General features: G+C 41.8%; 1 protein-coding gene across 1 annotated transcript in view; it reads left to right on the top strand.

Moving 5' to 3' along the window:
* Nucleotides 1-1,018: 1,018 nt before the first annotated feature.
* The window catches only part of suclg1 (succinate-CoA ligase GDP/ADP-forming subunit alph), a 32,121-nt gene continuing 13,224 nt past the window's right edge, over nt 1,019-19,915 (top strand). The window contains exons 1-7 of the mRNA XM_061772278.1: nt 1,019-1,253; nt 1,976-2,076; nt 9,732-9,848; nt 10,019-10,231; nt 10,535-10,592; nt 10,799-10,882; nt 14,488-14,639. Of these exons, the coding sequence (XP_061628262.1) occupies nt 1,220-1,253; nt 1,976-2,076; nt 9,732-9,848; nt 10,019-10,231; nt 10,535-10,592; nt 10,799-10,882; nt 14,488-14,639 (759 nt within the window). The 5' untranslated portion in view covers nt 1,019-1,219. The remainder of the gene's footprint in view (nt 1,254-1,975; nt 2,077-9,731; nt 9,849-10,018; nt 10,232-10,534; nt 10,593-10,798; nt 10,883-14,487; nt 14,640-19,915) is intronic.

The raw sequence follows: 19,915 nt of genomic DNA, 5'->3' as shown, positions 1-19,915 counted from the left end.
GTGCAGTGTGACCAAATCTTCAGTAGAAGGTATTCCAGTCGTCAGCCAGTCCTTTATTGTGCTCTGCTTGGGGGGAAGATCGGTTGTAGTTGGTCAGTGATTGTAATCCTCGCCAAACTGACGTAGAGTCACCAGCAGTAAACCGGTTTCCCAGCTATTCTGCATGATTTACTTTTGCGATGTTGATTTCTTTTGTCAGCTGGTTTCGGGCCTGATTGTACCGGGCTCCGTCCCCAGTCTGATAGGCGTCCTCTTTAGCCTGGCGGAGTTGGCGAAGTTTGCCAGTGAACCATGGCTTATTGTTATAGAACCTGCAAAATGTCTTAGTTGGTACACAAACATCTTCACAGAAGCTGATGTAGGATGTAATAGTGTCTGCATATTCACCAAAGGAGCCAGTTGAATTTTGAATGACACTCCAATCTGTGCAGTCTAAACAGTCTTGAAGTTCCGTCTTGGCTTCTTTTGTCCACTTCGTAACTGTTTTCACCACAAGCTTCACACATTTAAGTTTGTGTCTGTATGTTGGTATTAAGTGAATTAAACAGTGATCAGAAAAGCCCAAAGCTGCATGGGGAATAACACGGTACGAGTTCTTTAGTGTGATGTGGCAGTGGTCTAGAATGTTGTTTTCCCTGGTGGAAGAGTCAATGTGCTCCTTGTATTTAGGGACTTCCTGGTTGAGTTTTCCTTTGATAACGTAATTAGATACATTGAAAAATCTAAATTCAATAATTAATGACAAATTCAATCAATCTATAAATTTTCTATAACGCTTATCCTCAATTTATTTCTTTAATTTTGCCGCTGCTGGCCCGCCATTTAGTCACAGTTCTGTTGTTGCCGATCCATCACGACATGTCTCCACCAGCCACCACCAACCAGTGCGGCGTGTATATTCCCAAACCGTATACGCTTGCTGTTTGCGCCCCCCAGTGTTGGATTTTGATAATTGTTGCCTGTCACTACAATATCCATAATGCACCAGCCATATAAAGAGGCCGATTATATGCCTGGAACCATAGTTTATTTTGTTGATATGTGATGCCCTCTTAATCCAAAACGAGTCTTAGAAAAATGCACTGTACCGTATTTGGATGAACAAAAGTATTTGTTAACGTCAATCGAACTGTTGTCATTTTAAAGGGGGATATTTATGGGCAGCTCGTGTCCGTGTTTAAGGTCCTGAGCCTCCAGTGTCATTGGTGAATGACCCAATATGTCACACGGCAGGTTATTTGCCAGGCTGCTTTGTAAGTATTCATCATAATACAGTCATGCAACTGTTGCTCAATTTCTGCAGAGCTGTGTATTGGGTGTTGTGTATTAGCTAAACATTTTTGCGCTGTTTTGCTTTTGCTAGAAGTGGCACGTAGTGTTGTCTGACAGTTAGCATGCTAGCAGGCAAGTTAGCGTCCTTAGCGTCTGCAATTGAGGGGAAAGGCACTGTGAGCTAACCAGCTCGTTTATGCTAACTCCCTGCCAGAATTTAACTTCACCCTCTTGACAGCTGCTTCACAGGCCTGGGCAATTGTTTAACTATCACCCAGCGTTTTTTCTGAGACACACTACATACTCTTTCAGCTACTTGTATATTGTTTGTGTAGCACATTTGTAATTGCTATTCTAGTCAGTCAGTGTTAGCCTGCTTTCAGAATTTGAGACATTAGTAGCAACTTTATCTTGGTCTTCGTTTTCGTGTTTGCAACTGAACTTTGCACAATAGCCAGTGACGAGTTGTGTGTCTGAGGTGCGACAGACCAAAGTTCAGGCTTCATTCTTATCGTTCTGGTATGCAGACATTGGTTTAATCTCAACTGGTTAATCCAATACAGTCAGTTGCAGGCTAACCTTAATTACCCTAATTTAGCTTCTTAATAGGGTGTGCTTAGTTCGCCTTGGAAAAAATATGTGAAGGTGTTGCAAATTGCAAATGATGTGTTGCAATTTTGGTTTTTCTTTTGTCTCGGTTCAGTGCAGCAAAGTGGCGTCAGGCACTGTTATACAGGAACCAGGCAGAACCTCTACATCACCAAGAACACCAAGGTCATCTGTCAGGGTTTTACGGGAAAGCAGGTTTGTTCTGAAACAAACACTTTTGCTATGCTCATCATGCACAAAGTAGACATTTTTCAACCCAAAATTTGGGGGGTATAATAAAACAAATATCAAGCACAATTTGAAGTTCAAACCGTCGTCATGCATCAGATGTCAACAAATCCCGTGAGACCTTAGCTCAGCGAGCATCCAAAGTAATACATAGTGTTTTGTTTTTTCTTTGACTTTGTTTTTAAAGATGCCACTATGGAAGGATAACAGTGATTAGCAAAGAGGAAAAGTTTAAAGACCCAGTCAAGTCATTTTTGGGTTTTATTTCTAAATACATTGATTGAATTATTCATTTCTAATGTGAAAAAGTTACAGAAAAACAACAAAACAAAAAAGATTTGAACAAAAATATTTGAGGAGTAGGAAGAAGCAAAACCCCTACCCCTATCTCTGTCTTTATAATCCTATAGATGATGATGATTCATAAATATTATTGTGAAACTTCTGTCTTGTCACTTATCTGTATATACAGACCCTTTCCAAAATTCCATTAAAAAAGTTAAACTTTCATAGATGATAGATTCAGGGCCCACAATTTAAACAATTTTAAGTGTTATTTTGTTTATTTTTACATAATTTGGGTTTCCAGCTCATAAAACCCATGAAATCAGGAATTCAAAACATTTGCATACTGTGAAGAAATCAGCCCAAATTTTGCAGGCCATAAATGTTTTAAACTGAGTGTCACACACTAATCATCTACTAAATCAAAGCACCTGCACAGGTTTCCCCAGGTGTCATTAAATTGCTTCAGTTTGATTCAATATGGGGAAGACTTCAGACTTGACAACTGGCCAGAAGACCATCATTGATACCCTCCACACGATGGGTAAGCCACAAAAGTTCATAGCTAAGGAGGCTGGTATGAGTATATTTATGAGCTGGTAGCCCAAATTATGTTAAAATAAACAAATAAATACTTGACATTGTTTAAATTGGGGGTCCTGAATCTATAATCTATGAAAGTTTAACATTTTGAATGGAATTATGGAAATAAACTTTTCCATGATATTAATTTTTTTTGGAAAGGGTCTATATTTGTATAGGCTACTTTGTTATTGTAGGTGAAAGATACGAGCACAGGAGAAGTTTGTTTGTAATGCTTTTGTTTCCTTAAAATGTAATTTTTTTTTTTTAAATTATTTTCACTCTCACTCACTCTCACTCAATCTCTGCCATTGTCAAAAAAAATGTCAGCTTCAACGTCACGACAATAAATGAAACGCATAGAAACACGATACAAATGCATTCTAACTAGCGATTGTAGTGTTACTGTACGTTCTAAGTTATAACTAGAGGTTGTAGGGTATATTGGCTAATAAGTTATTTAAAAAAAAAAAAACAACACGCACACACCTTAGTCTGCAGCAAAGCTCATCAGGTCTCGTGTGAATGTTTCGTCCATTCCAAGCTGCTGTGTTAAGGCTTCTTTATACGCGCACGAACGGCGACCGCGCTGACGTCTCTGCGGCTATCCCGCGCGCAGTTTGCCTTTATACTCGAGCGCAACTCGCGCGCTGTTTTGAAAGTGTGCTGCAGTTCTCCAAGTTGGGCGTGTCGCTACGGCTAGTGGCTAGGACGCCACAGGGTGGCGTTTCCTCTGCATTTTGTGGCCATTTCCGGTAGCCGTTTTTACTTTTCTTTCCGTAACAAGTAATAAAGCAACAACAATGGCGACTGTGGAACAGAGTCTGCTAGACCAAATGGACCAAGATGACCAGATGATGCGTTTAATTATGCTGCAAAATTGATTGCGAAGGCAGTGGTGTAGGTGCGATGTGGAACCGGGAGAAACGCTGATTACATCATCACAGCATGTGACTAAAACGGACCAATCACGAGAGATGATCTCTGCGGCATTCTACGCGCAGCAACAATTTTTGCCGTGGGCGCGTCAAGCTACGCAGAGGGGTCGCGCGGGCCAATTCGTCGGTCACGTGATGCAATGTGGGCGTCGTCGACCGCGAGAGTATAAAGAGGCCTTTAGGCCACCTCCGCATTTGCAGTCATTGCAACTACTTCATTTTTGTCCTTTTTGTTTTAAAGTGATCCCAACCCTTGGAGATCCTCTGTCCGCAGTGTATTCCAGCAGTGGTCCCAAGTTCCCAACCATAAATATGAAGACTAGATATGCCAGCGCGGTAGCAGCCCGGCCGTTGTACCAACGTGGCGGCCATGTTGGGGAGGTCATGACGTTACATGCGTCTGCAAGTACAGGTACATCTCATTAAATTAGAATATATTATTCTAATTTATTGAGATGACATACCTAAATACTCCGTGTGTAGAATTATTAGGCAAGTCTTTTTTTTTTTTCAGTTCGGGTCAGGTGAGGAAGGGGGCCATGTCATCAGTTTTTAGTCTTTCAAGCCCATACTGACCAAGCACGCAAAGGAACACTTGGATGCATGTGATGGAGCATAGTCCTGCGTAGAAATCAGGGTCTTTTTGAAAGATGCAGACTTCTTCCTGTACCACTGCCTGAAGAAAGTCCAGGTTTATCCAGCTGGGAGCTCGGAAATCTGCCTAAAAGTCATTATATGGTCAAAATACTTTCTTGCCTAATAATTCTGCAAATGGTGTAAATTGTGCAACAGATGACTATTGATGTGAATTATTAGCTGGAAAATAGGTGTATAGCCTGAAGCCTCACAGTTCCATTATAAATTTGAGAACAATAAATCACATTCAGTTATCTGCAGGAGACTACAGTGCATGAAAACATAAAATTAAAAGGAGAAATAGACACGTTAAAGATAGCGATCCTGGAACAAGATTTGCCGGATCCGATGATGACCTTTTAGCCTATATACAAGGTAAGATGGGGAAAGAAAGCTACCCATAATGTTAAGCAGCCGTACATTTACACTGTGGTTTTTTGTGCTGCTTTATGAATTTGAATTAGAAACCCCAGCAACTTCGTGTCTGTCAGTCTCTCTCTTTATTTGACAGTAATAAAATAGTGCAAAACAGATAAAAACATTTAAAAAAAGCAAAAACTTAAATGCACAGATCTCAATGTTGGATATTTCCTGCCTAAGTGACTAGAAATGTTCAGACAAACAAACATCCATTTTATCACAAACTGAAAAAGTTTATCAGCATATTGGTAACCTATAACGTAATCCCAACATTAGGATGAATATTGATTTATACTTTCATATCAGTGGCTGTAAGAAGAGACATACAACACCTTTCTTTAATTTACTTCTTGATGCTATGGAGGAGAACGTAAGAAGACTAAGTACATCTGTGGTACGCCGAATAATGCAATTTTTTCAAAACTGGAAAATACTGAGACATATTGTAGCAATGCAGGATATTATGTGCAAAGAGCCTATTGTTACCTCTTGTTACCTGCTCATAGACACCCACTTATTCCAGTAATACCTATAAAATGACACTTTTCTGTTCCCTCTCCATTACATGTCAGTATAATTTCTTGTAGGGAATATTTTTTTTAAGTTAAAACAACTTCAAAGTCAACCACCGTTCAACCATTTAAACTTTGGCAGTTCCATTGGAAATGAGCTTTGTGGACATGGCCTTGATCTTCTGTTCTTGCATCAGTAAACAATGCATCTTTTTATTTATTTATTTATTTATTTATTGGTCGGTCACATTAAACGTGTTAACCAGCAAGTCGCAGCCCACAGTTGTGTCCAAGTCCTTGTTTCAATCAATAAAAAGCACTTGGACAAAACTCTGTTGATACACTGTGAACATGTGTGCTGAAGGATAATAATAAAACTTGCCAAGTGTGTTTGACAGTCCAGAAACATGAATCTTTACATATTTATATCCCCCTTTGTGCCTTTCTACATGCCATTTTTCATCCACCATTTTGCCTTCAACATAATAAAATGGCTCCAGTGAACACTGGGTAATTACAAAAGGATGAGAAATGAAGCCAGAGATATTGAAAACACATTTTGTGTTCTAGCTTGATAAGCAAGTCATTCTTCAAATTAATTGACCCATTTGTGATAATAATGGTGGTGGGGGTAGGGGAGGACAGCAAAGCATTACATTACATTTCAATGGAACTGCTGATTCATAGCTTCTAATTCCTCCTACTAAGATTGCAATCCCAACTCGAAAATCATTACTTTATCCTCTTTTCTGCAGTATGACCCTTCGCCCCACTGCATTGTCTCAGCATCTTCAGTGGCAATTAACAGACATGGAATGGGATTTGTTGAGCTGAGAATTTATTTCGTCTGCTTTGGCACACCAATTTGCAATGGGAAGAATTAAAAATAAATAAATAAATAAAATAAAAAATCTCAATTCATAATGCAGTTCCTCCTGTTTATTTTCACAATAAACGTAGTCAGGTTTGTACCTGATACACAGATGACCTAAAACAGACATGCTAGTATGATTCACCCCTTTTAAGTAATAGGACTCCTCATACAGTTGAAAAATTGTATTATACCATGGACTCTAATAAAAAGTTTTAAATGTATGTTAGCTAACTAGTGATTGTAGTAACTGTGTTATAAGTAACAGAGTTACTAATTTGATTCACTTTTTCAGTAATGTGTAAGCTTATTACTGTTAAGCCAAATTCCCCAAATTATGCAGCACCTTACTTTAATTATTGGATCATTAAATCTGTTTTTATCAGACTAGTGAGATCTCGTAACTGAGGTTTATATATATATATATATATATATATATATAATATATAAACCTATATAAAAAAATATATATATCTTTTCATGAGGGAGCAGGAGAGAACCACAAGTGATGATGATGATTGGTTTAGGTAAACTCTCCATGTAAGCCAATTGGTACATGCTTCTACCAAATTAGTGGCCATTAATGCTGAAGGAGACAAAGACTGTGCCACGCAACCAAGACAAATAAAGATTCATGTTTCGCTCCTCCCCTTGTTTTGTCTCCGGAGCTCAACAAACTGTCATCATTCATACACAGATATACACACACACACTGTACATTCGAGGGAACTGGAACAACTGGAGGACGGTCCCAAGCCCAGATAAATGCAGAGCATTTGAACATCCGAGACAGAGAGAGAGTCGTGATTGGTGCAGATTGTAATGGGCATGCTCGTGGAGGAAACGGGGGTGACAAAGAAGTGATTGGTACGTCTGGCATCCAGAAAAGGAATTTGGAGGGACAGGTGGTAGTAGACAAAAAGGCAGAGCACAAAACCATGTGGTGAAAGCTGAGAAAGGAAGAGTGTTGTGTGGCTTTTTGAGAAGAGGTGAGAAGGGCTCTTGGTGGGCAGGAGGGCCTTCCAGAAGACTTGACCACTACAGCCAAGATGATCAGAGACACAGGCAGGAGAATACTTAGTGTGTCTTCTGGTAGGATAGGGTTGAAGGAGACTTGGTGGTGGAATCTTAAAGTACAGGAAATCATACAAGGAAAGAGCTTGGCTAAGAAGTGGGGCATTGTGGGGAGACAAGAATACACGGAGGTGCGACATAGGGCGAAGATAGAGGAGGCAAAGGCCAAACAGAATGCATGTGATGACACGTATGCCACGTTTGACACTAAAGAAGGGGATAAAGACCCCAATACAGTTTAGCCAAAAAGAGGATGAGAGATGGGAAGGATGTGCAGCAGGTTAGGTTGGTTCAGGATACAGAAGGAAATCTGTTGACTGGTGCCAGTCTGATGGAAAGAATAGTTTGAGGAGTTGATGAATGAGGGAAATGATAGAGAAGGAGGAGCAGAAGAGGAAAGTGTGGTGAACCAGGAAGTGACAGTGATTAATAAGGGAGAAGTTAGAAAGGTGCTAAATACGATAAAAAATGGAAAGGCAGTTGGTCCTGATGACATACCTGTGAATGTATGGAATCATCTAGGAGAGGTGGCTGTGGAGTTTTTGACCAGGTTGTCCAACAGAATTCGAGTGGGTGAGATGGCTGAGGAATGGAAGAAAATTGTGTTGGTGCCCATTTTTGTGCAGAGCTGTGGGAACTATAGAGGAATAAAGTCGAGAGCCACACAATGTTATGGTTACAAAGTTATGGGAACGAGTAGTGGAGACTAGACTCGGGACAGGAGTATTTGTGAGCAACAATATCGTTTCATGCCTAGGAAGTGTACCACAGATACATTATTTGCCTTGAGAGTGTTGCTGGAGAAGTCCAGAGAAGGTTAAAATGTGTTACATTATGTCTTTGTAGAGCTAGAGAAAGCCTATGACAGAGTACCCAGAGAGGAGCTATCGTCTGTTTGCGGTGGTTCTTCCGGGTACGTCACCGGATGACCACGACTGTGCATGTGCGTTACGGCTACCGGCCATAAGAGGCACACAAAGAAGCTTGAGCAAGCGGGAGGAATGGAGTGAAAAACAAATCTTAAAAAGCAAGATTTCTTCCCCTTTAGTACTAATACTGACCAGTAAGCAACAGCATGTTGCCACAGGACATCCAGACTGATGAAAAATACAAAGAAGAAATAGGAGGAGGAATACTAGTAATAGTAGTGGTCGTTGTTGTCAAGCTCTGCTAACTTTTAGCTTTTCTCTATCTAGATTGTAGTTGCAAACTCTTCCCATTGTCATGGTGAATGACTTGGGTGACACATTGTACAAACATAACACAGCCAGTTGCGTCTCGATTTGTCCGGCAACTACGCATGCATCAGGTGGCTTCCTAATTGGCTATCATTCCGTTTCATGTCACAATCACGGAGTCTGTGGCTAGGCAAACTTTGTGCTGACCACAAGGACAAAGGTGTTGAAGTTTTCTGCTTGTAGCCATAATTTAATTGCAATGGGGGGGGGGTATGCTCATTATTCCCCATTGTTGGCATGTGTGTACCCTGCATTACTGGTCCGAGGGGCAAGAAAGGTTGGCGACTGCTTGCGAGCCACAATTTGAGGATATACTGTAGGGCTGGGTTATTGATCAATTATTTAGTTTGTCACGACATCCAATTTTTTCCCTTTTTTTTTTTTTTTTTTTTTTAATTTCCCCCCAATTTTTTTTTTTTTTCAATTTTTTATTTTTAAATAACTTCCGTAGTTCAGTCACCACTGACATACAGTGCTTCCACTACGTGAATAGAGCAGAAATAGTTTATAGTTTAGTCAGTGTTTCAAATTTAGCAATTTGGTTCCTATATTTAGCGACCTTTCCTACCCATCATAAAGTTGTTTTTTTTTCTTTTCAAAAAAGCAACAAACAACTTTAATTCCTGTAAAGCTAAACTTTTTTGAAGGTAAATATCATTCAGTCATTACTGTGGCGAAAAAATAAATCAGATTTTATTTTAAGGATATAAAACCTTAATGTTTAGTATACAAAGTCACAGAATGTGAATTATTTTATATTTTCTAAATGTATTTTGTCATTATGTTTCCCTACTATTCAGGGAGGAGATTAAACTGCACCCTCGTAATTTTTCTGCTCAGACAATTTCCTTGCCTTCTTATTGAGCATTTCTGTCAGCATCTTTGTCTATATATGAAGTCTGATTGTCTTTCGTATCCTTTAATGTAGCCCTGGTAAAAGATGAGAGATGATGCTGGATGACACATTTTATCTACTTGTGAATAATTTCTCTGAATTGAACACTGCAGCAGTGAGTGAGTTATCCTCATCTCGCACCCATTCACACTGACATTTCTTTCCATCTAGGGGACATTTCACAGTCAGCAGTCTCTTGACTATGGATCGCAGTTAGTCGGAGGTGTGTCCCCCGGCAAGGGGGGCAAGACTCATCTTGACCTGCCTGTCTTCAACTCTGTCAAAGAGGTTGGTGTGAATTTTTTCAGCGCTAATTTAAACTTTTATGTAGTTACATTTTGAAAATGTAAAATGTGTTTTTGGACTCATTTTTCAGAATAGACATTAGATGGCACTGTTTAACAATTTCACAGTTGCCGTTTTTAATCCACCTACAATACCTTTATTCCTTACCTCAGGCGAAGGAAGGCACAGGAGCTGATGCCACCGTGATATATGTGCCCCCTCCATTCGCTGCAGCTGCCATCATTGAGGCCATTGATGCTGAAATTCCACTGGTGGTGTGCATTACAGAGGGTATCCCCCAGCAAGACATGGTGAAAGTGAAGCATAGACTTCTGCGCCAGAACACCACTCGTCTCATTGGCCCCAACTGCCCAGGAGTCATTAATGTAAACACATGAACATATTATCTTTTTTGTCGTTGTTCTTATTCACAAGGCTGAATGCACACACACTCACAGTCGTCAAATTAAATACATTTTCTGGTGAAAAGGATTCTAAGTAATAGTTTGCTGATTATTTGTATGGCTTTATGGAGTGCAAACTCAACAGAGACTAGCTAATTGGATGTTTTCATGAATTGAACCGTATGAAGAAGTGACTTTGAAGCTACAAAAAGTCGTGCTACGATATCTCGTTTTTGTTTTAAATGGTTATGATGTAAACTGTTTATTTAAACTGTATATTTTCAGCCTGGAGAGTGCAAGATTGGGATCATGCCTGGCCACATTCACAAAAAAGGAAGGATCGGTAAGTTTTCCAGAATTGTTTTATTTAGAATTGATCTACACTAAGTAAATGGAAAAGTTATTTAATCGGTTCCTGCATTTAGATTTAACCTGAAACAGACATGTTTCATTGTTAATTGGTCATCATTACAGAAGTGCTATCTATGTTTGATCAACAGTATTTTCCCCAAAATAACATTATAATATCTGTCTCGGTCTTATTTTTAGGTATTGTGTCTAGATCAGGAACTCTGACATATGAGGCTGTGCACCAAACTACACAAGTTGGCCTTGGCCAGTCCCTCTGCATTGGTAAGATCACAGTGGTTTGCCATGCTGCATTAACATTAAACACCGGGTCATGATGCTAAATAAGGCCATCATTCATGCAGGAAAATATTCTTTTAGTCCTCTGCTGTTCACACTTAGATGAAATATGCTAATGTGTCTCACTAAATCACCCCACTGTGCTAAGAACTTAATTATAAAGTCAATCATATTGTCACTGCTGGTGAGACGGTTCATACTGTTTGTGCTCTCTGAATATTGTCTAGTTAGATTGTGTGTCGGTATCAGTTGGCCACTGTGGTGAGCGTAGGTCCTTCTCAACAACACAGTTATTAGTATTAAGAAAATGTATTTTAGACAAACTAGTGTTACACCAAGTATCTGTAGCGGTACCGGATAGAGGAATTTTGACGCACGGTAAAACATTTAAAAACATTTTTTTTCTAATGGTAGTTTTAAAAAAAATAAAAATACGACAGCGCACATACAGTGTCTTAAAGGCCAGTACACAAAAGTGCCGACAGTCAGCCAATGACGTCCTGTCTCCTGACAAGTTAGGACATGCCGATAAGTGTGGAGTGAGGGATTGGGGTTGTGTGCGTGCGTGCGCCCACTAGCTCCTGCCTCCTGAGGAGACGTTAGCACGCGTTAGCCACGGGGACATAACCTCAGTGTCCGTAGCTCACAAGGCTATGTGAGCAAAGTCAGTATTCTATTCAGAGGATTTTCCTGTGCTGTTAGGGAAACTCAGCATTCGATGCACACGAGAGTCAGGAGATCAATAGCATAGGACGACTTAGCACGAGAGCTCAGCTTGGAGCGCTCCAACCCGGATACAGGCTACACTCGTCGTCCGAGACCACACCGGAAATCGAGGAGTTTGCAAAGAATAAAAATCCACCCGAATGCAAAAGGAAAACCACTTAAGATCCAAGTGGAGCAAAACAGTCCACTTTTCGAATGAGTCGTGGCACCGTACGCAATGAAAAACAGCACTGGACGGCCTGCCACTGAGTGGGTGCAGTCAAATACAAGAATACTGCACACTAAAAGCTTAGTACAGTTACGTATGAATAAAGTAAATTGCGCATAGATAGAAATCATGCCATGTTTCTTCAGTTTGTTGTTTATTTTAATGTGTGATGCAACTAAGTGTATATTTGCTTGGACAAATGTAATGATTACAACAAAAAGAGTTCAATATAAGAACTGATATCTAGCTGTAGCAATTTTCAATGGTTTTCTTGATAATAACCAAAAACATATTTAATAATGCAATAAAGCTCATGCATTCTTCTGGTAAAATGTGTTTAATGGTACCAGGCATTGAAATGAACAAGACATTGAACAAACGAGTGGTGTAATATTTTTCTTTAATGACTGTGTATATCATACATATACTGTTTATAGTGTTACAATTGTATGCACACCCACGCACACACATTTTCTTCATATATCATGCAGGCATTGATCTAATTAAAAAATGACTACTGTTAAGATTGGGCTGATTCCGTTATTACATAATTTTTCAAGTATATCATTTTTTTGAATTAAAAAAAATATAAAAGTATTTGAAGTCATTTTGTCAGTTTTCATTCCACTGCTCTTACTGATGCTTTTGCAGTACCAGTATCGAAGTATTTTTTGCAGGTATAGTATCAAAGTCAGAATTTTGGTATCGTGACACCACTAATACAAACAAAATCGTACGGCCAAATTATCTGCCAGGTCGAGTTTGACAACCAAAATAACACAAAAACAACATTGGTTCATTATGATTTTGACATTTTAATTATGACGTGTCCTCCAGTCTGACTTCATAAAGGCCACACTGTTGCAATGGATTTTAATGCTGTAGAGTTTATTAAAGTGGTTTATTGGTGGTACTGCGACAGAGTCTTTAAAGTCTCACTCTGACCTGCGGGGCTGTTTCAAATTACTGTTGATACAATATTTAATATCTGTGTTGCCATTATTATGCTTTTCTTTGATTATTATTCATAACTTTTCCTTCTTCATGAAATTGCCGGGTATTTTTTTAATGATACACACAACTTTGATGTGAAGATTGGCCTTCTGGTGGTGTAATCTTGCAGTGGAAATACTTTTAGAAAGTGCTTAATGGCTCTGATGTCTGTGGAAATCTTTTTGGCGGTGAAAGGAAACAAGTGTGGTGGAACAAATACTGTACCATTTAGGAAAAGCGCAGTTAACTTTTCACGAGGAAAACAAAAGTCAACTTTCCTTAAACATATCAATTTCCAGCTTGGATTTAACCACATCCTGACACTAACATGAATGTATCATTGAAGAAGAGTTGACACGAGCAACATGAACTAGAAAATGTTCTCTGAGCTACATAAATGCTGCATTTGAAAATCTTTTTTGCAACCAGTGGACTTGGCCTTTGCTGTCTCCTGCAAAGAATACAGGTCCTTTTGCTTAAGGGTTTCTCTTTTCATATCCATTTGTTTAATATTGGATTTTAAGTGACAGTCCTCTGTGTTTGTTCAACCTTTTGAACAAAACAGTCAGCTTTAGAATATATTTTTAAAGTTGTGCTACTGGTGTATAAATCACTCAATGGTTTAAGTCCTGAATACATGAAAGAAATGCATGAAATATAAACCCAGTAGGGCTCTGAGATCGACAGACTCAGGTCAAATAGTGGAGCAGAGTCCAAAACAAACATGGTGAAGGAGCATTTAGCTATTATGCTGCACACAAATGGAATAAATTCCCAGCAGAAGTGACGTCAGCTCTAAGTGTGAAAGTTTTTAAGTCCAGGTTAAAAACTCTTAATTTTTTTCTCATGCTTTTTAGAGTATTTTCACTTTTAAATATTTCTTGCAGTGTATGCTGTTTTAATTGTAATTTTTAGTTGTTTTTTTTCTTTGTTTTAAATGTTTATGATGTTTTTAAATGCTTTTAATCATGTAAAGCACACATTGAGTTACCTTGTGTATGAAATGCGCTCTGTAAATAAATTTGCTTCGCTTTTGTTTTTGTTTTTTGCCCTGCTTAATAAGCACGCAGATCAAGTCTTTAACTTTTAACATTTAGTTGTGAAAAGTGCGGATAATTCCCTCAGTAATATCTTAAAGGACCTGTATGATGATGATAATTTAAACATCTGGTAGACAGAAACCTGACTCTAAAACAACAAAATTGCTCAATGCCCTAAAGAATAGGAAATACAATGGGAACCTTTGTTTGTCATCTTTTTTCCTAATTGAATTTAAAAAGTACTGTAGTGTGCAAAAGTTTAGGTCTCAATACTTGTGTAGTTGTTTGAAGTAGGAGTCAGCCCCTGATGAGGCAGATTTAAAGAAGTACACATGTAGAATACACAAAAATCATGCTCAAAGTAAATCCATCTAATAATAATTTGTTTGTTCACCAGAAGCAATTCCAGTTGTGCTGAATTGTTTTCACAAATCCCCAATGAAGAGCCATGAAAGAACCCGCTGCTGCTGGGATGATCAGACCATATCAGGCTTAATGTTCGCTTTGCCTGATTTGCATTCCGTTTTCAGGCTGTGCTTCCATGTGGTCCTCAAATATTCACGTGGATGCTCCTGAGAGAGTCATTGGGTACACAACACACGTTTGCTTTGTCTCCTGCAAAGGTATTGGCGGGGACCCGTTCAACGGTACAAACTTCATAGATTGCCTGGAGGTGTTCCTGCAGGATCCCAAGACAGAAGGCATCATCCTGATTGGGGAGATTGGAGGCAATGCAGAGGAGAATGCAGCGGAGTATCTTAAGCAACACAACTCTGTAAGGGACACAGACCTGTTTACTTTATGCTCTTTCTTACACTTCTTTGATGGTATTTCTATCCATCCATCCATCCATTTTCTACCGCTTATCCGGGTCGGGTCGCGGGGGCAGTAGCTTTAGCAGGGATGCCCAGACTTCCCTCTCCCCAGCCACTTCATCCAGCTCTTCCGGGGGGATCCCGAGGTGTTCCCAGGCCAGCCGAAGGACGTAGTCTCTCCAGCGTGTCCTGGGTCGTCCCCGGGGTCTCCTCCCGGTGGGACGTGCCCGGAACACCTCACCAGGGAGGCGTCTGGAAGGCATCCGAATCAGATGCCCCAGCCACCTCATCTGGCTCCTCTCAATGCGGAGGAGCAGCGGCTCTACTCTGAGATCCTCCCGGATGACCGAGCTTCTCACCCGATCTCTAAGGGAGAGCCCGGACACCCTGCGGAGGAAACTAATTTCGGCCGCTTGTATCCGGGATCTTGTTCTTTCGGTCACAACCCACAGCTCATGACCATAGGTGAGGGTAGGAACAAAGATCGACCGGTAAATTGAGAGCTTCGCCTTTTGGCTTAGCTCCTTCTTTACCACAACGGACTGATACAAAGTCCGCATCACTGCAGACACTGCACCGATCCGCCTGTTGATCTCCCGTTCCATTCTTCCCTCACTCGTGAACAAGACCCCAAGATACTTGAACTCCTCCACTTGGGGCAGGATCTCATCCCCGACCTGGAGAGGGCATGCCACCCTTTTCCGACTGAGGACCATGGTCTCAGATTTGGAGGTGCTGATTCTCATCCCAGCCGCTTCACACTCGCCTGCGAACTGCTCCAGTGAGAGTTGGAGCTCACGGCTTGATGAAGAACCACATCATCTGCAAAAAGCAGAGATGCAATACTGAGGCCACCAAACCGGACCCCCTCTACGCCTCGGCTGCGCCTAGAAATTCTGTCCATAAAAGTTATGAACAGAATCGGCGACAAAGGGCAGCCTTGGCGGAGTCCAACCCTCACCGGGAACGAGTCCGACTTACTGTCGGATATGCGGACCAAACTCTGACTCTGGTCGTACAGGGACCGAACAGCCCGTATAAGGGGGTTCGGTACCCCATACTCCTGAAGCACCCTCCACAGGACTCCCCGAGGGACACGGTCGAACGCCTTCTCCAAGTCCACAAAACACATGTAGAATGGTTGGGCGAACTCCCATGCACCCTCGAGGACCCTGTCGAGGGTGTAGAGCTGGTCCACTGTTCCACAGCCAGGACGAAAACCACACTGCTCCTCCTGAATCTGAGATTCGACTTCCCGACGGACCCTCCTCTCCAGCACCCCTGAACAGACCTTACCAGGGAGGCTGAGCAGTGTGGTCCCCCTGTAGTTGGAACAAACCCTCCTTCTTAAAAAGGGGGACCACCACCCCAGTCTGCCAATCCAGAGGCACTGTCCCCGATGTCCATGCGATGTTGCAGAGGCGTGTCAACCAGGACAGCCCCACAACATCCAGAGCCTTTAGGAACTCCGGGCGAATCTCATCCAGAATTTCCTCGAAGCCGTCCGGAAGTCTTTCTCCATGGCCTCACCGAACTCCTCCCATACCAGAGTTTTTGCTTCAGCGACCACCAGTGCTGCATTCCGCTTGGCCAGCTGGTACCCATCAGGTGCCTCAGGAGTCCTACAGGCCAAAAAGGCCCAATAGGTCTCCTTCAGCTTGACGGCATCCCTCACCGTTGGTGGCCACCAACGGGTTCGGGGATTGCCGCCACGACAGGCACCGACCACCTTACGGCCACAGCTCCGGTCGGCCGCCTCAGCAATGGAGGCGTGGAACATGGTCCACTCGGACTCGATGTCCCCCGCCTCCCCCGGAACATGAGCAAAGTTCTGTCGGAGCTGGGAGTTAAAACTCCTTCTGACAGGGGATTCTGCCAGACGTTCCCAGCAGACCCTCACAATACGTTTGGGCCTGCCACGTCGGACCGGTATCTTCCCCCACCATTGGAGCCAACTCACCACCAGGTGGTGATCAGTTGACAGCTCCGCCCCTCTCCGCCCCTCTCTTCACACGACCACAAAGTCGATCATCGAACTGCGACCTAGGGTGTCCTGGTGCCAAGTGCACATGTGGACACCCTTATGCTTGAACATGGTGTTTGTTATGGACAATCCGTGACGAGCACAGAAGTCCAATAAAAGAACACCACTCTGGTTCTGATCCGGGGGGGCGTTCCTCCCAATCACACCCTTCCAGGTCTCACTGTCATTGTCCACGTGAGCATTGAAGTCCCCCAACAGAACAATGGAGTCCCCAGCGGGAGCACTCTGCAGCACCCCCTCCAAGGACTCCAAAAAGGGTGGGTACTCTGAACTGCTGTTTGGTGCATAGGCAGAAACAACAGTCAGGACCCGTCCCCCCCACCCGAAGGCGGAGGGAGGCTACCCTCTCGTCCACCGGGGTGAACCCCAACGTACAGGCGCCGAGCCGGGGGGGCAATAAGTATACCCACACCTGCTCAGCGCCTCTCACCATGGGCAACTCCAGAGTGGAAGAGAGTTCAACCCCTCTCGAGAGGACTGGTACCAGAGCCCAAGCTGTGTGTGGAGGAGAGTCCGACTATATGTAGTCGAAACTTCTCGACCTCACACACCAGCTCGGGCTCCTTCCCTGCCAGAGAGGTGACATTCCACGTCCCTAGAGCCAGCTTCTGTAGCCGGGGATCGGATCGCCAAGGTCCCCGCCTTCGGCCACCGCCCAGCTCACACTGCACCTGACCCCTATGGCCCCTCCCACAGGTGGTGAGCCCATGGGAAGAGGGGACCCACGTTACCGTTTCAGGCTGTGCCCGGCCGGGCCCCATGGGTGCAGGCCCAGCCACCAGGTGCTCTCCTTCGAGCCCCACCACCAGGCCTGGCTCCAGTGGGGGGCCCCGGTGACCCACGTCCGGGCAAGGGAAAACGAAGTCCATTGTTTGTCGTCGTCATTAGGGGTCTTTGAGCCGTGCTTTGTCTGGTCGCTCACCTAGGACCTGTTTGTCATTGGTGACCCTGCCAGGGGCATAAAACCCCAGACAACTTAGCTCCTAGGATCACTGGGACACACAAACCCCTCCACCACGACAAGGTGACAGTTCAAGGAGGGGATGGTATTTCTAATGTAGCGATATAAGGTATTTTAAAATATAACTTAGTAATAGTACAGCCTAAGTCAAGAGCACAATGTGATCTCTGAAAGTGTTTCTTCTTGATCACAGCCCCAGGCATCCTTTTTTTGCCTGCAGAGTCATTGTGATTAACATGATCAAGAAGAAGAATGGCAGATGGGTGTTTGAGCGTTCTACTCATGTTTCGCAAATGTACCGTGTTGGTGAACAGCTAGTCTTTTGTGACAATATAGAGCACCCAGATGATTCGCTTGTGCAGCAAGAAACTGTAATTGACTTTTTTAAATCCAGGCAACACCCGCACTTTTGCTACTAACTGTGTGTGTGCTTTGTTTCTCTCTTTGTGTGTTCATGGTGCTCTCATGCTGAGAAATTGATTTGATTTACCCTCAGTAACTCTAATGCATGCAAATCTTCTGCAAGCGTTTCAAGAGAATAACTTCTCGCTCGCTCGCTCTCTTCACAAATAAGTACAAACAGCAACCAACACAGCCCGTTACCCAAAGTGTTGACATTGAGGCACAGTTCAAATGAAGCAAGTGAGGTAGTAGGTAACGCATCTTACACTGAAAGTCGACTGTGTAGAACCTTGGACAGAAAGTGATCTACTTAATAATTAGGAACAGTACAAAACAAAATTTTTGGGTGTTTTTGAACAGGATTTTTACAATTATTTTAAAGTGATTAAAAGAAAAAGTCAGACAGTGAAGACAAGAGTGTGTGAGTTTAATGCAAATATGTAAATAACCAGGGATTAATTCCCCGCCTTTTAGTTTTCCAGTTGTCAACATTCACTATTAAATGCATTTATTTAAGTAGGGGTTAAATCCTATCTACTAAACTTAATTTTGTGACCTGCGACTTTTGAATTGTGCAACCATAAATTGATCAGTTACTAGTTGTAATTGTACTTTTAAAAGGTAACTTGTAGTCAAGGTTCACTTTTGCAATTCATGTGGTTTACTTTATCAATTGACTCGACCAGGGTTTCCTAACCTTTAGAGCCAAGGTACATTTTACATTAGAAAAATCTAATGGCACACCACCAAACAAATGTTACAAAAAGTATCTATTAGGGCTGCACAATTGATCACACATTTTAATTTGCACAATTTTATTCGTGATCGCGATTATGGTTGCCACGATTAAATGGAGCCGCTCTAATACAACAACAGACAGTTGATTGACAGAGAACAGTTTTGAGAAAAACAGTCACTGAGCAATGAAGGGTTGCTAGTTATCTGGTAATGGCGGTACAATATTATGCTTATTTATTTTTGACAATTGTGCAAAAAGATGCAGAGTCCTCTAGCACTGAGAGCAGTTTGAATGACTAATATTGCAATAGTCCGGTGCAATGACCATTGTGCAAAGGGCGCCGAGACTTCAAGGAATGTATGCAGTATAAAGTGACTAGTAGTGCGATAATCTGGAACAATGTTGATTGTGCAAATGTTGCAGATACTCCTCAATCAGTGTGCAAGTGATGCAGATGCTACTCTGGCATGAGTGGCCAGTATTGGTCAACAACAGATATGCAAATAGCGCAGCGTGGCGAGACCACCACAGTGAGTGCACGAGTAATGTATAATTGGCACGACAGAAATGTGACATCAAACTCAAACTCTTTTTAAATTTATTTTTTTATTTTTTTGAAAACCCAGGTTGAAAACAGAATTGGTAAAGGCGACCTAATCGATAGATGTATATTTTTGATGATGACATATCAAAATATCATATACTTTGGTTCAGGCTGCAACTGCGTCCGCAATTACAAGGTTGATGCATTAAAACATTCAAATGTCATATATTAAGGCCATAATTTATTAACTCTTATGATTATAGAGATATGATTGTTGTGCAATTGAACAGTATGCAGATTTTTTTTAAATCCCTTTTTATCCTTTAAGCCGACAAAATATACTGAAATAACTGTCCTGCGGTAATGTTCTTGGCAAAATTTTGAAAACATGAAAATTCAGATACATTTGGACAAATTGTTCTGGAAGTGAATTTATATAGGTTGGCAGCTCTGAAGTTGCAATTCGTGATTGCACTCTAAAAAAAGCATATTTCTTCAGTAAGCCCTTGGTAAAGTAGAATTTTTTTGGGGTACATTTCTTTTTTT

Source organism: Phyllopteryx taeniolatus, chromosome 4 (assembly GCF_024500385.1).
Source record: "Phyllopteryx taeniolatus isolate TA_2022b chromosome 4, UOR_Ptae_1.2, whole genome shotgun sequence".
Lineage (NCBI taxonomy): Eukaryota > Metazoa > Chordata > Actinopteri > Syngnathiformes > Syngnathidae > Phyllopteryx > Phyllopteryx taeniolatus.
The sequence above is the reverse complement of the archived record's forward strand: the minus strand, read 5'-3'. Positions and strand labels throughout refer to the sequence as shown.